Source organism: Hemiscyllium ocellatum, chromosome 1 (genome assembly GCF_020745735.1).
Source record: "Hemiscyllium ocellatum isolate sHemOce1 chromosome 1, sHemOce1.pat.X.cur, whole genome shotgun sequence".
NCBI lineage: Eukaryota > Metazoa > Chordata > Chondrichthyes > Orectolobiformes > Hemiscylliidae > Hemiscyllium > Hemiscyllium ocellatum.
The window spans coordinates 51078776-51093295 of NC_083401.1; the positions used below are offsets into that span (position 1 = coordinate 51078776).

At 45.0% G+C, this 14520-nt stretch overlaps 1 protein-coding gene across 1 annotated transcript in view; it reads right to left on the reverse strand.

The window, feature by feature from the left end:
• slc45a2 (solute carrier family 45 member 2) overlaps positions 1-4293 on the reverse strand; it is a 43524-nt gene extending 39231 nt beyond the window's left edge. The window contains exons 1-2 of the mRNA XM_060829177.1: positions 3864-4293; positions 3300-3476 (exon numbers count right to left, since the gene is read on the reverse strand). Coding sequence (XP_060685160.1) covers positions 3300-3476; positions 3864-4293 — 607 coding nt within the window. The remainder of the gene's footprint in view (positions 1-3299; positions 3477-3863) is intronic.
• Between the last annotated feature and the right edge of the window lie 10227 nt (positions 4294-14520).

The following is a 14520-nucleotide window of genomic DNA, read 5'->3' on the forward strand; positions in this document are numbered from 1 at the left end:
AACGGGAATATGCAGCCCGGAGCAGGGAGAGTGGGAATATGTAGCCTGGAGTGGCCAGGGAAGAGAGAGGGAATATGCAGCCCAGAACAAGGAGAGCAGGAACATGCAGCCCGGAGCAGCCGGGGGAGAGAGCAAGAATATGCAGCCCAGAGTGGCTAGCGGTAGGAGCAAGAGGCTGTGAGGCAGAGAGAGCAGGCAGTTGGAGGCAGCTGTGGGTGCGAGATCAAGCCCAAAGAGAAGGAGGATAGGCCCTTGTAAGGAGTGTGAGTTCTGCATGGCCAGGCACTTATGCAGTGTTTCACTTTTAACTGCATTTCTTTGGTTTTTTTTTGTAAGAAAGGCTGTGAGTTAACTTTTTAACTTTGTTTTCTTTATTCTTCTGCTTTGTACCAAGATTCTGTACCTAGGTACCTTTGTACCTAAGATGGTATCATAAGTGCAACTTGTAAATTTATCACTGCATTCATGTGAGTACATGTGACAACAAACCCAATTGTAATTCTAATTCAATTCAATTCTGTCTTGAGTGCCTCAACTGAAATTGCCTCCAGCATCCTCTGCATTCCAGAGCTGAACTAATTATCATGTGAAAATGTTTATTCATCTTATTTTGAATGTGTTATAGAACACTTTGAATTTAAATCCTCTGGTTCTCAACTCTCACAGGATTGGGAATGATTGTGATTCTCCCTCAGAGTTGGATAGAGCTCTCAAGGATAGTGGAATCAAGGGTTGTGGAGATAAGGCAGGAAGTGGATACTGATTAGGAATGATCAGCCATGATCATATTGAATGGCGGTGCAGGCTCGAAGGGCTGAATGGCCTACTCCTGCACCTATTGTCTATTGTCAGACCCATCCTAATATCCCTGCAAGCAAATGCACTCCCTCCTGCTCAATATTTCCAGCCATACATTCATCTTTCTTGTCTTCCTATTTATGGCAGGTAACGACCATTTGAAATAAGAGAAAATCTAACCACTGCCCCTTGACATTCTGTGGTGTTACCATCATGGAATCCCCCACCTATCAACATTCTAGGGGTTACCACTGACCAGAAGCTCAGTTGGACTCACCATATAAATTCAGTTGCTACAAGAGCAGATCAGAAGCTAGGAATACTACAGCAAGTAATTTACCTCTTGCCTCCCACAGCCTGTCCGCCATAACCAAGGCATACATCAGGAGTGTGATGGAAGATTTCCCATTTGCCTGGATAAGAGCAGCTCCAACAACAGTCAAGGAGCTTGTCACCAGCCAGGCCAAATAAATCCTCTTCATTGACTCTACATGCACAAGCATCCATTCCTTCTATTGCTAATGCTCAGCGGCATCTACAAGATGCACTGCAGAAATTCACCTCCCAAATCCACAATGACATGGAAACAGCACCACTGCAAGTTCCCTTCCAAGCCACTCACCATCCAGATGTGAAAATATATTGCTGTTCTTTCACTGTGACTGGGTCAAAATTTCCTCCCTCAGAGCATTGTGGGTCTATCTACAGTTACAGGGACTGCAGCAATTCAGAAAACCAGCTCACCATCATCTGGGCCACCCATGGTGCCACTAAACTGACTCATGCAGTGTCCCTTTGAGAAACCATTGCCGTTGCCAACATCCAGAATGGCAAAATGGTTAGTGAATGAATCCTCAGAGGATTCCTGAACTACCTTGCTATTTTCCTTGGGGCTACCTGCCAGTCACCCATTCCTTATCTGAGTGTATGTCTTTAACTTGTGTTGTATCCGCTTCGCTGAATGTGCTATCCACACAGTCCTCAGCCTTGCGGGTGCACCTCAGTGACTTCAGCTGCCATTTGAATTCTGACACTCCTTTGTTAAGCTTGTGTGGCTAGTGACCCTTCCTAAACATGGGTTCTCTGGGTCAAATGAAGGGTCTGTGACTCCCCTGACACTACAAGATGGCCATTCTACTTGGCCAAGGTGCTCTGTCATATATTTAAGCTAACTTTTAAGTTGGCCTACCTTTATTTACTTTAACCTTACTTTTTTGCTAGTAACTATAAACTTGAGATTGTAGAAAGTAGACATTTTTTGTTTTTACTCAAAAACCAGCTCCTCTCCAGTGTCTAAGAATTTCTCTGTGCTAGATAAACCCTGTGAACCTGATGATCTACAAGCCACAGCACCGAGGGTATCACTGTCAGTATATCCGATACATTGATGGCGATGTTTCAAAATTTTACTGACTCTGGTATATTTCCCTCCAATAGGAAAGTGGCAAACATAATTTAAGAATAGGAGAGCAAGCGAAAAGAAGGAAGTACAAACCAGTTAGTCTCACAACAGTTGTGAAAATACTAAACTGTATAATAAAGGTGGCGTTATCAGGACATATGGTGGTTGAAGGTAGCAGCTCACCACCACTTTCTCAAAGGCAGTTCAGGACGAGCAATAAATGTTGGCCCAGTCAGTGTTGGAAAAGGAGTATACGAAAACAGCAGGAGGAAGAATGGGAGTCAGATGATCAACAACAGACAGGAATGCTGTTCCTTTTACCAATTCTAGCTTGATGCGTCTTTTTAAAAATCGAATTTTGAAAGTATGTAAATATAAAAGAAACACTCAGGAAGGGAGAAGTTCAAGGTGGTGGGAGGTAACAGAGGGAACGTCCATCATTATTGAGGCTGAGTGAGGGTGGGATGGTGAATGGTGGATTAAGAATGAAGTGAGCAACTACAGCAAAGATAAAGGTGATGTGAGATTCCAATTTATTGTTCTATTGGGGAAAGTTAGAGGCAACAACAAGGATAATGGATCAATCAGAATAAATACGAGTGAAATTCAAGCTTAGGCAAGGACTTAGAGGGAAACACAAGTGGCTGAGGAGGGAATGCAATGGGAATCACTGAGAATCACATTTTCCTGGGTTCTTAGCAGTTTTCCTGATCACAGTTTCCCACAGTAGGCACTATGACCTACCTAAAAATAAAGAAAATATACTCAGGTCGGAGAAGAGAAAGAACTAACAAAGATGAAACAGACTTGACAGTGTGAGAAATGAAAACATAAGATATTACAGAAAGATTAACTATTCCCCAATTCTTCTGTAAACTTCAGATTGTTGATAAATCTACGCTTGGTGTAAGACTAAATTCAGCCAATTGTTTGCCAAATTATTTCATAAAGAATAAATCGATGGAATCCTTTAACATGTGGAAGTTAACTGCTTATGTCTCTGGCTGGTGGCTCACGAGTTGAGTCCTGCTGACGCCAAATCGAGACCTCGTGATAATCGCACAATGCCAGCTGCCAGGATTGAGAGGAATGCACTCACCAGTTAACAGTGCGTGGAAGTGTAAGGCTTTCTCCTTATCCTCATGGGAGCACACATCAAACAAATAAGCCTTGATAGGACTGTCGATGAAGTCAGCCGAGAAGTCAAAGACGATCACGCCGAAGACAGTAATCAGGACACCCCAAATATGCCTTTGTTTCCTGTTTTTGATGGTGGCTAAAACATTTTTTTCAATTAAAAAATCATTCATCCCTAAAGATTTGAGTTTAAAGTTATATGTGTAAATTCGCTATGCGCGTTTTCCCTCCGGCTGATCCCTTTGAAGAAAGTATAACTACAGTACAATAGTAAGAGTTAGTTACAAATTACTTTCGGAATGTAACTTGGCATGCAGGTGACTCAGGTGTAGCGATTTTGTAAGCTCAGACATCACCGTTCAGATGTTTACGCTATTGAGGTGTGTGAACTATCAGCATCTAATGCGGAAAATGATTGATAGAAAAGCTCTATAAGAATGTCTGAGACAAGGCTGCAGTTGTTTAATTCTCCAGCACCTTCCAGTGAACCAGGCGTCCCTGGGTGAGAGTGCAGTTAGACACTTGCCTGTTACCAACGCGTCTCCGTTGAGGAACAGAGTCATTCCGAGCACCATCAGGATCCCCAGCGCCAAGATGTAAGGTCTCCTCCTGCCCCATTTCGAGCGGCAGTAGTCGCTGGCGGAGCCGACGATGGGTTGGAGGATGAAGCCCAGGCAGGGACTGAGGAGCCACACCAGACTGTAGAGGCTGCGAGGGAGCCCGACACTGAGCAGCACCGGGGTGGCGAACGCTCCCTCTGCAGCGTAGCAGAACTCCCTGCCAAACATCAGGCCGCTGTGCATGAGCAGCCTGAGCAAGGACCTCCTGGGAGGCTCGGGCGGGTCACTGGGGGGCACTTCTGCTGGGCTGCTGCTGCTGCCACTGCGACTGCTCCTCACCTCCGCGTCAGGGAGCGGGCTGCCAGTGTCCGTGTGCACTGCTGCTGAACGGGTCATGGCTGACTACTTCACCCTCTGGCCGGAGGTTCACTCATCGGGGCTAGCAGCAGAGATCGGAGCAACTCCCAAATGACGCAGGAAAACCCCAGGCAGGTTGGACTGAGGAGAACACAACCCCCTCAGCATCTGAGCAGTCACCAGTTTTGTTAAAGTTGCGTAAACGTCTGCAAATCGACCGCACAGTGGTCTGTGGAAGTTCCACTAAACGCTCCTTATGTACACACTGAAGCAACCTTTGTTATGATATTAATCGTTCGCTTTGAAATATAACGCAATGAATGTTGCAGTTCTGGTACATGGACAATGTAGCTGTATCTCTACATATTTGCCCCCCAACTTTCAATACAAAAGCGTAATATTTACACGCTCCTACAAACTGAAATGATTTGGAGATGCCGGTGTTGGACTGGGGTGTACAAAGTTAAATATCACACAACACCAGGTTATAGTCCAACAAGTTTAATCGGAAGCACACTAGCTTTCGGAGCGGCTCCTTACAATCACCTGATGAAGGAGCGTCGCTCGGAAAGCTAGTGTGTTTCCAATTAAACCTGTTGGAGTATAACCTGGTGTTGTGTGATTTTTCACAAACCGAAACGTTTTATCTTTAAGGGGACTGGAAGGAGCATCAATATTAATTTTCGCAGAAGGGGATACGGACTTAGGGAGGGGTGTGTTAGTTGGACAGTGCATTTGTGTCATTACAGCTTTCTCCTCAACCTTTGATTTGATTAGATGTGATTTATTATTGTCCACCATGACTCTTACCAAAAGTGAAAATTGGTGTGTGCCTTACAAATCATGGAGATCTTGAATAAGTACATCAGGGTAATAGAACAGAGTGTAGAATGTAGTGTTACAGCTACAGAGAAGGTCCAGAGAAAGAGCAACTCCAAATATATGAGAGGTTCACAAATCTGATAACAGTGGGGAAGAGGCTGTTTTTAAATCTGTCTGCGTTTTCAAACTTTTGCATCTTCTTCTGGATGGAAAAGGGTGAAAGAGAGTATAACAGGAGAGGGAAGGATCTTTGATGATTTTGGCTGCATTCCCAAGGCAGTGGGAAATGTAGACAGAGTTGATGGAAGGAAGGTTGGTTTGCGTGATGGATGGGGCTGCGTTCACAACTCTATGTCATGTATTGTGGTGTTGGGCAGAGCAATTGCTATACTAAGCTCTGAAGCATCTGGGTAGGTTGTTTTCTGTGGTGCATCTGTAAAAATTGATAAGTGTCATCATGGATATGCAAATTTCCTTAGCCTTGTGAGGAAGAGGTGGTATTCGTGTGTTTTCTTGACTGTAGTGTTGAGGTTGACGGAGCAGATCTTTGTAATATTTACTCCTAGGAACTTGAACCTCAGCACCACTGATACAGACAGGGGTATGTCCTCCTCTCGTTTTCTGAAGTCGATGGCCAACTCCTTTGTTTTGCTGACATTGAGCGAGAGATTGTTGGCTTTACACCATGTCAGTAAGCTGGCTATCTTCTTCCTGTACTCTGTCTTATCGTGGTGTCATCAGCAAATTTGTAATTGGTGGTAGAGTAGAATTTGGCTACACATTCATGACTGTATAAGGATATTGTAAGGGGCTGAGTATGCAGCCTTGCAGGGCACCACTGTTGAGGACTATTGTGAAAGAGGTGTTGTCACCTATTCTTATTGATTGCAGTCTGTGGGCCAGGAACTACAAGATCCAGTTGCAGAGGGGGGAACAGAGTTTGAACTTTGGGCCTCGGAATTTGGAGATGAATTTGGTTGGAATTATGGGGTTGGAGTGGAGCTATATTCAATAAATGGAAAAGTGGATAAAAAAGTGGATCAGGTGTACCCTGGAACTCTATGGATAGCTAGGGAAGTGATTGCTGGGCCCCTTACTGAGATATTTGGTTCATCGTTAGTCACAGTGTGAGGCGGAAGAGACTGGAGTTTGGCTAATGTGGTGCCATTATTTAAGAAAGATGGTAAAGAAAAGTCAGAAAATGAGAGACTGGTGAGCCTGAAATTGGTAGTGAGCAAGTCACACAGTCATAGAGATGTACAGCAAGGAAACAATCCCTTCGGTTCTACTTGTCCATGCCAATCAGATAACCCAACCCAATCTAGTCCACATCCCTCCAAAGCCTTCTATTCATATGCTCATCCAGATGACTTTTAAATGTTGCAATTGTATCAGCCTCCACAACTTCCTCTGGCAGCTTATTTCAAGTTCTTGGAGGGAATCCTGAGGGACAGGGACAGGACTTATATGTTTTTGGAAAGGCAGGGACTGATTAGGGATAGTCAACATGGTTTTGTGCATGGGAAATTGTGTCTCACAAACTTGATTGAGTTTTTTGGAGAAATAACAAAGATTTGTGCGAAGATTTGTAATATACCAACCACTACAGCGGACAGCTGAAACTGACACCCGGAAGCGGCAAGGACAGACCACTATAAATACCGGAAGAAACATCAAAGAAGCGCTTCGCAGGAGGCTCCAAAGCACTGATGATGTCGCCTAGCCAGGGGAAGAAATGTTTGCAACAAAAACTTCCAGCTTGGCGAACAGAACCACAACAAATAACAAAGAGGATTGATGAGGGCAGAGCAATGGATGTGATATATGTGGACTTCAGTAAAGTGTTTGACAAGGTTCTTCATGGTAGACTGTTAGCAAGTTTAGATAACGTAATATGGGGAGAATGAGCAATTTGGCTATAGATCTGGATTACTAGCTTGTACAGGTTGTAATAAAACTTTAACTGTTTGCAGAAGTTGGTGTGTGTGAATTGCATCTCGTGTGTGAAACTCAGGAAAAGAACCTTACATTTGGTGGCAGTGGTGGGATTCCAACATACACAGAGCTTCCAGGTGGACTGAATACGTGATCGTTTGGGTGTTGGTTGCATGAGACAGATGGGCCCACAAGGTAAGCTTCACCTCAATCTCTCTCTCTCTCTTGAAACTTAACACTCAGCTAACCCCTCATCTCCTGGGACTCAGTGGTGATGGAATCTTTGAGGTAACTCGTACTCTTGCACACTGAGTCCCTTTGCATGAAAGAAAAAAATGGTTTTAAACCGAGCTTAGAGTTCAAGGGTTAAATCGGCGTTAGAGTCCCCAGACATATCGAGTCAAAAAAGGGGTTCAAGTCCCTATGAGAAGTGGAAAGGGGTTAAAGTTCTCGAGGGAAAAGGAGTTCGAAGTCCTCTGCAGACACGAGGTTTGAGGTTCGGGTGCAGAAAAGAAGGAAATTCAACGTTTCGGGCATAAGCCCTTCATCAGGAATGAGGCAAGTGTGTCCAGCAGGCTAAGATAAAAGGTAGGGAGGAGGGACTTGGGGGAGGGGTGATGGAGATGTGATAGGTGGAAGGAGGTCAAGGTGAGGGTGATAGGCCGGAGTGGGGTGGGGGCGGAGAGGTCAGGAAGAAAATTGCAGGTTAGGAGGGTGGTGCTGAGTTCGAGGGAATTGAGTGAGACAAGGTGGGGGGAGGGGAAATGAGGAAACTGGAGAAATCTGAGTTCATCCCTTGTGGTTGGAGGGTTCCCAGGCGGAAGATGAGGCGCTCTTCCTCCAACCGTCGTGTTGTTATGTTCTGGCAATGGAGGAGTCCAAAGACCTGCATATTCTTGGTGGAGTTGGAGGAAGAGTTAAAGTGTTGAGCCACGGGGTGGTTGGGTTGGTTGGGCCGGGCGTCCCAGAGGTGTTCCTTGAAGCGTTCCGCAAGTAGGCGGCCCATCTCCCCAATATAGAGGAGGCCACATCGGGTGCAGCGGATGCAATAGATTATGTGTGTGGAGGTGCAGGTGAATTTGTGGCGGATATGGAAGGATCCCTTGGGGCCTTGGAGAGAGGTAAGGGAGGAGGTGTGGGTGCAAGATTTGCATTTCCTGCGGTTGCAGGGGAAGGTGCCGGGAATGGAGGTTGGGTTGGTGGGGGGTGTGGACCTGACGAGGGAGTCACGAAGGGAGTGGTCTTTGCGGAACGCTGATAGGGGAGGGGAGGGAAATATATCCCTGGTGGTGGGGTCCGTTTGGAGGTGGCGGAAATGACGGCAGATGATACGCTGCATACGGAGGTTGGTGGGGTGGTAGGTGAGAACCAGTGGGGTTCTGTCCTGGTGGCGGTTGGAGGAGCGGGGCTCAAGGGCGGAGGAGCGGGAAGTGGAGGAGATGCGGTGGAGGGCATCGTCAATCACGTCTGGGGGGAATCTGTGGTCTTTGAAGAAGGAGGCCATCTAGGCTGTACGGTATTGGAATGGGTCCTCCTGGGAGCAGATGCGGCGGAGACGAAGGAATTGGGAATATGGGATGGCGTTTTTACAGGGGGCAGGGTGGGAGGAGGTGTAGTCCAGGTAGCTGTGGGAGTCAGTCGGTTTATAGTAGATGTCTGTGTTGATTCGGTCGCCCAAGATAGAAATGGAAAGGTCTAGGAAGGGGAGGGAGGAGTCTGAGACGGTCCAGGTGAATTTGAGGTCGGGATGGAAGGTGTTGGTAAAGTTGATGAACTGTTCAACCTCCTTGTGGGAGCACGAGGCAGCGCCGATACAGTCATCGATTATTGTTAAGACTTCATTGGCCCCTTTATATTGCAAATTCGAAGAATGTTGAAATAGGCAAACACAATTTAGTGCAGTTAAATGTGTGACTGTCTTCATAACCGATGACCACCTTGGCAAGGAAGGAATGAGAAAGGAACTGCAAAGATACTTGACATTGCACGCCTGCAAAGAGTGTCAAAGGGGGTCACCTAGTTTGTACAAGCTTTAATAAACTTTAACTGTTTGGAGAACTTGGTGTGTGCGAATTGCATCTCGTGTGTGAAACCTCAGGAAAAGAACCTAATATGGTTGGCATAGATAAGTTGAACCGAAGAGTCTATTTCCATGCTGTACATCTCTATGACTCTATGAATCTGAGGTAGGTGTCCTTGTTATCCAGATGTCAAGAGGCAATGGCCTAGTGGTACTATTGCTGGACTGTTAACCCAGAGACCCTTCATCAGGGGCGTGGGTTAAAATTCTGCCATGGCAGATGGTAGAATTTGAATTCAATAAATATCTGGAACTAAGAGTCTAATGATGACCATGAATCCCTTGTCGATTGTTGGAAAAACCCATCTGGATCACGAATGTCCTTTAGGGAAGGAAACTGCTATCCTTACCTGGTCTAGCCTACATGTGACTCTAGACCCATGCAATGTGATTGGCATTTAACTGCCCTCTTGGCAATTAGGAATGGGCAATAAATGCTGGCCTGGCCAGTGATGCCATCATCCCAGGAATGAGTTTCAAAAATGCTCGAGGGTGAGTGTAGGGTCAAGAAGATGATGACTGCTGTTGATCTGTTGAGACAGCAGGTGAATTGCAGTGGATCTAGGCAAGCTGGGAGGCTGGAGTAAATGTGTGCACTTGAAGCACATTATAATGATGGATGTCAGAGCCACTGAGTGGGAGTCATAAAGGCACATTGCCTGACTTTCCTTCAGCATGATGAATGATGACAGTGGTCTTCTTTAAGCAGATGGGAAGCTGACATCGGACCCAGGAGAGGTTAAAGATGTCGGAAAATACTCCTGCCAGCTGATCCACACAACATCTGAGTGCACGGTCAGGGACTCCATCTGGGCCACTCGCTTTCTGCAGGTTCACCCTTAGATGTCTGACACCTGTCATCTACAGCAGTGACTATGGGTACAGATGCAACTGAGGCTGTCCGGGCAGGTGCTCTCATTTCATCGACCTTATGTTCAAAATGAGCATAACATGCATTGAGGGCATGGGGAGAGATGCATTGTTGTCAGTGACTTTAATCAACTTCACTTTGTAGCCTGTTTTATGGTGAAAGCCTTGCCACTGTTGCTCTGTGGTCATGTGATTAGTTTGGGACTATAGTTTAGTCTGGTGTTGTCTGTTGGCATCCCTGATGTCTTTGCAAAAGTCAATACAAAATCATAATGTTTACAAGCCATGAGAAACTTAAATGTTTACCTGAAAGGGAAGCGGAAGGAAAATTAATAATAATTTTCACAGAAGAAGATATGTATTTGAAAGAGGGATGCGTTGGATGGTATTATGGACCAGCCCAGATCCCCTCAAATCATTTCAAGAAAGTAGTACAGGCCCTAACTTTGCTAGTTGTTTAAAGCAGGTGTATGTGGATATTCCAGAAGGGATGCAATTGGTCAAACCACTTAGTTTTAAACAAAACAGACTTTATTTACAAGATTACTGAATGAAACACAAACTAAAGAGAACAGAATACTGAATAACTTAATTCATCTGAAAACCCAACAGATCATCCCAACTTAGTGATGCTGTTCCCAATACTTGCAACATTCCCCACAAACACCTCTTGGCACAAAAGGTAAAATCAAACACAGGGTCTTACAGGACAGAAGTCAAAGAGAAAAGTTCAGCATGGACCTGCTTCTTTACATCCAGCAGCTTTTACAACTGCCTGGCTGCTATCAGTGAATAGCCAGACTGCTAAAAACCTAATCAAACCAGAGAAAATCTGAGCTGGGAGAACTGGCCACTCCCCTTTCATTATACAGTTTTTTTAAAAAACACTTGAAAGCCTTTATCCGAAGGCAGTATCTGTTAACTATAATCAAATTGACCGTAAAACCCATCCAAACCCAGACATTTCAGAAGCTGTGTTGCTACGACCTACTGAAAAAGAAACTAAGGATAACATAACTTTGTTAAAGGGGCAACATCATCATAATGAGGGTGAGCATTTATTGTGAGTCTGTGGGGGAAAGAATATAGATTTAGGACTAACTGGACAGCACAACAGCTCAGCTATAGTATGCAAATGGCATCCTTCCATTCTAAATGAGTGTATAACTCTGAAAAAACTTGCAGCAATATTGTGCATCACATCGTACAGACATCTCCAAGTACTTGGAATTGCTGCATTGCTTTTATAAGTGTGAAGCAGCATTGCCAACAACGGTGTTTTGGTGGTGCTGTTTTGAATGGAATTCTAAGAGAATTTTAGCCAGACCTCCAACAATAAACATATCAATTTAGATCCTATCTACCTTGACTTGAAAGAAAGATCTGGAAATGACATCACCCACCTTAAGAAATCAAGGCCTATAAATAGAGAGGCAGGACATACCACCAGCGCTTCATCGGAGACTCTCATTGATGATGTTACGTATTATGGTGATGAAATGTCTGAAAACAAACCTTCAAGATCAGTGAGCTAATTTACGCACTTAAAATTCACTTCTAGTCAGTGGTGCTCTAGGAGTTTTGACCTTTTAAAAGGTCCTAGATTAATATCCCATCTAGGTTTACAAGAATAGCTCAAGGAATGATGAACTTCAGTTACAGGGATAGATTGATAAAATTGGCACTTTTTTACTTCGAGGTAGGAAGGCTGGGAGGAGAGCAAACATAGTTTTTCAAAGTCATGAGCAGGCTGGATAAGGCAGATAGGGAAAATTTTTCCCCACTCATAAAACGAACAAGAACGGGAGAACATTAATTTAAAGTAATTGGCAAAATAATTAAGGGTGAAGCAGAGAAAAACTTATTCACTCAGCAAGTAGTTAGGCAATGGAATGAACTGCCTGGAATGTGGTGGAGGCATTCAAGAGGGCATTGAATGATGATTTGAATAAAAATAATATGCAATGGTATTGGGAGGAATAAGGAGATTGGTCGGCTGATACCTGTTTAATAACCTGGTGTAGACACACTGGGCCAAATGACCTCCTTCCATGCCATACCAATTCTGTGATACTATGATCTAAGAGATGGTGTCTCCAATTGTAGAGCATTCTCTCAGTTAGAATCAGATTATGTGCTTACATCTTGGGAGGACTGGGATTGGAAATCATGGCATTGGCACATGCTGCCAATTGATTTAAGGTCTAGATTAGAGTGGTGCTGGAAAAGCACAGCAGGTCAGGCAGCATCCGAGGAGCAGGAAAATTGACGTTTTGGGCAAAAGCCCTTCATCAGGAATAGAGGCAGGGTGCTTCTAGAGTGGTGAGATAAATGAGAGGGGAGGTGGGGGTGGGGAGAAAGTAGCATAGAGTACAATAGGTGAATGGGGTGGGGATGGAGGTGATAGATCAGAGAGGAGGGTGGAGTGGATAGGTGGAAAGGAAGACAGGCAGGTAGGACAGGTCATGAGAAAGGTGCTGAGCTGGAAGGTTGGAACTGGGGTGACATGGGGGAAGGGGAAATGAGGAAACTGGTGAAATCCACGTTGATGCCCGGGGGTTGAAGTGTTCCGAGGTGGAAGATAAGATGTTCTTCCTCCAGGCATCAGGTAGTGAGGGAGCGGCGGTGGAGGAGGCCCAGGACCTGCATGTCCTCGGCAGAGTGGGAGGGGGAGTTGAAATGTTGGGCCCAGAGATGTTCCCTAAAGCGCTGTGCTAGGAGGCGTCCAGTCTCCCCAATGTAAAGGAGACCGCATCAGGAGCAACGGATACAATAAATGATATTGGTGGATGTGCAGGTAAAACTTTGAGGGATGTGGAAGGCTCCTTTGGGACCTTGGATGGAGGTGAGGGAGGAGGTGTGGGCACAGGTTTTGCAATTCCCATGGTGGCAGGGGAGGGTGCCAGGATGGGAGGGTCCATTGTTGGGGGGTGTGGACCTGACCAGGTAGTCACAGAGGGAACGGTCTTTGCGGAAAGCGGAAATGGGTGGGGAGGGAAATATATCCCTGGTGGTGGGGTCCGTTCGGGGTGGCGGAAATGTCGTCTGATGATGTGGTTTATGCAAAGGAAGGTGAGTACCGGGGGGTTCTGTATTTAAGGTGTCTTTTATAAATCTCACTGATATTTTTAAAGATGTTCTACCAGCAATGGAAACATAGCCATGGTCCATATTGATAAAAGTGTTGAGCTTATTAATCTGCAGTACACATTGTTATTTCCTTCTAGAATTTTGCTTCACATAAACAGTCCATTCAGCCTAAAATGCTCACACTAGCTCTAAGATCATAAGGGACATGGAAACTAGGTTAGTAACTGGAAAAGTTCAAAGGTGAATGATAACGAGGCTGTGAGCTTCATTATCATATTTAAAAGTGCAACCCACATCATCGTGGGATGATTGACTGTTCAGGCATGGTATGACAGAACTCTAGGGGAGGTGCCAATTAAACTTAGACCATTTGGTCCTGAGGGAGGGATACTCTGAAAGCATATTAATGGTTATGAGTAGGTGGTTTGGAAGCAAGCCTGGGCCAGGAAGTAGATTAACTGCTGCCACATAATCAAAGGGTGCCTTTTTCTCAGTTTAAAATCTTCCCAGAGTATCTGAAAGGGGCAGGGACAGATTATGTAAGTGGGCAAAAAGTTGCCAAATGGAACATAGTATGGAGAAATATGAAGTTGTTCATTTTGGAATGGAGAACAGAAGAACCAAGTATTACTTAAATGGAGAAAGCTGCAACCCAAAGGGACTTGGTGGTACTTGTGCAGAAAACACAGGTACAGCAGGTAATCAGGAAGGCAAATGAATGTTGGCCTTTATTTCGAGGAGGCTGGAGTATAACAGTGCAGAAGTTTTACTGCAGCTGTTCAAGCTGCTGGTGAAAACACGTCTGGAACACTATGAATTGTTTCAGTCCCCGTTTTTAAGGAAATTATCATTTAATTGGAGGGATTTCAGAGAAGGTTCACCAGGTATGCAGGGATTGTCTTATGAGCAAAGGCTAAACAGGTTGGGTCCCTGCTCACCTGTGTTTATAAAAATGAGAGGTGATCTCATTGAAATATATCGGATTCTCAAGGGGCTTGATAGGGTAAATGCTGAGAGGGTTTGGGAGAGTCATGGGACTCATGGAACAGTTGGGGATCGGAGAGCATAGTCTCAAAATAAAGTGACATTAATTGAAGAATAAGCTGAGGAGGAATTTCCTCTCTCAGACAGTTGAGAATCTTTGGAATTCCTTGCCATAGAGAGCTGTGGGGCCAGTGTCCTTCTGTATATTTAAGGCTGAGATATACTAATTCCTTATTGATCAAGAATCTAGGTTATGGGCTAATGGCAGGAAAGTGGACGTAAGGAATGTTGGATCAGCCATCATCCTGTTGAATGGCAGAGCAGGCTTCAGGGGAATGGCAGATGGAGTTTAATTTAGGTAGATGTAAAGTGTTGCATTTCGGTAAGACAAACCAGGCAGGATTTACATAGTTAATGGCAGAGCCCGAGGGAGTGTTGTTGAACAGAGACCTGGGAGTGCAGATATGTAGTTCCTTGAAAGTGGC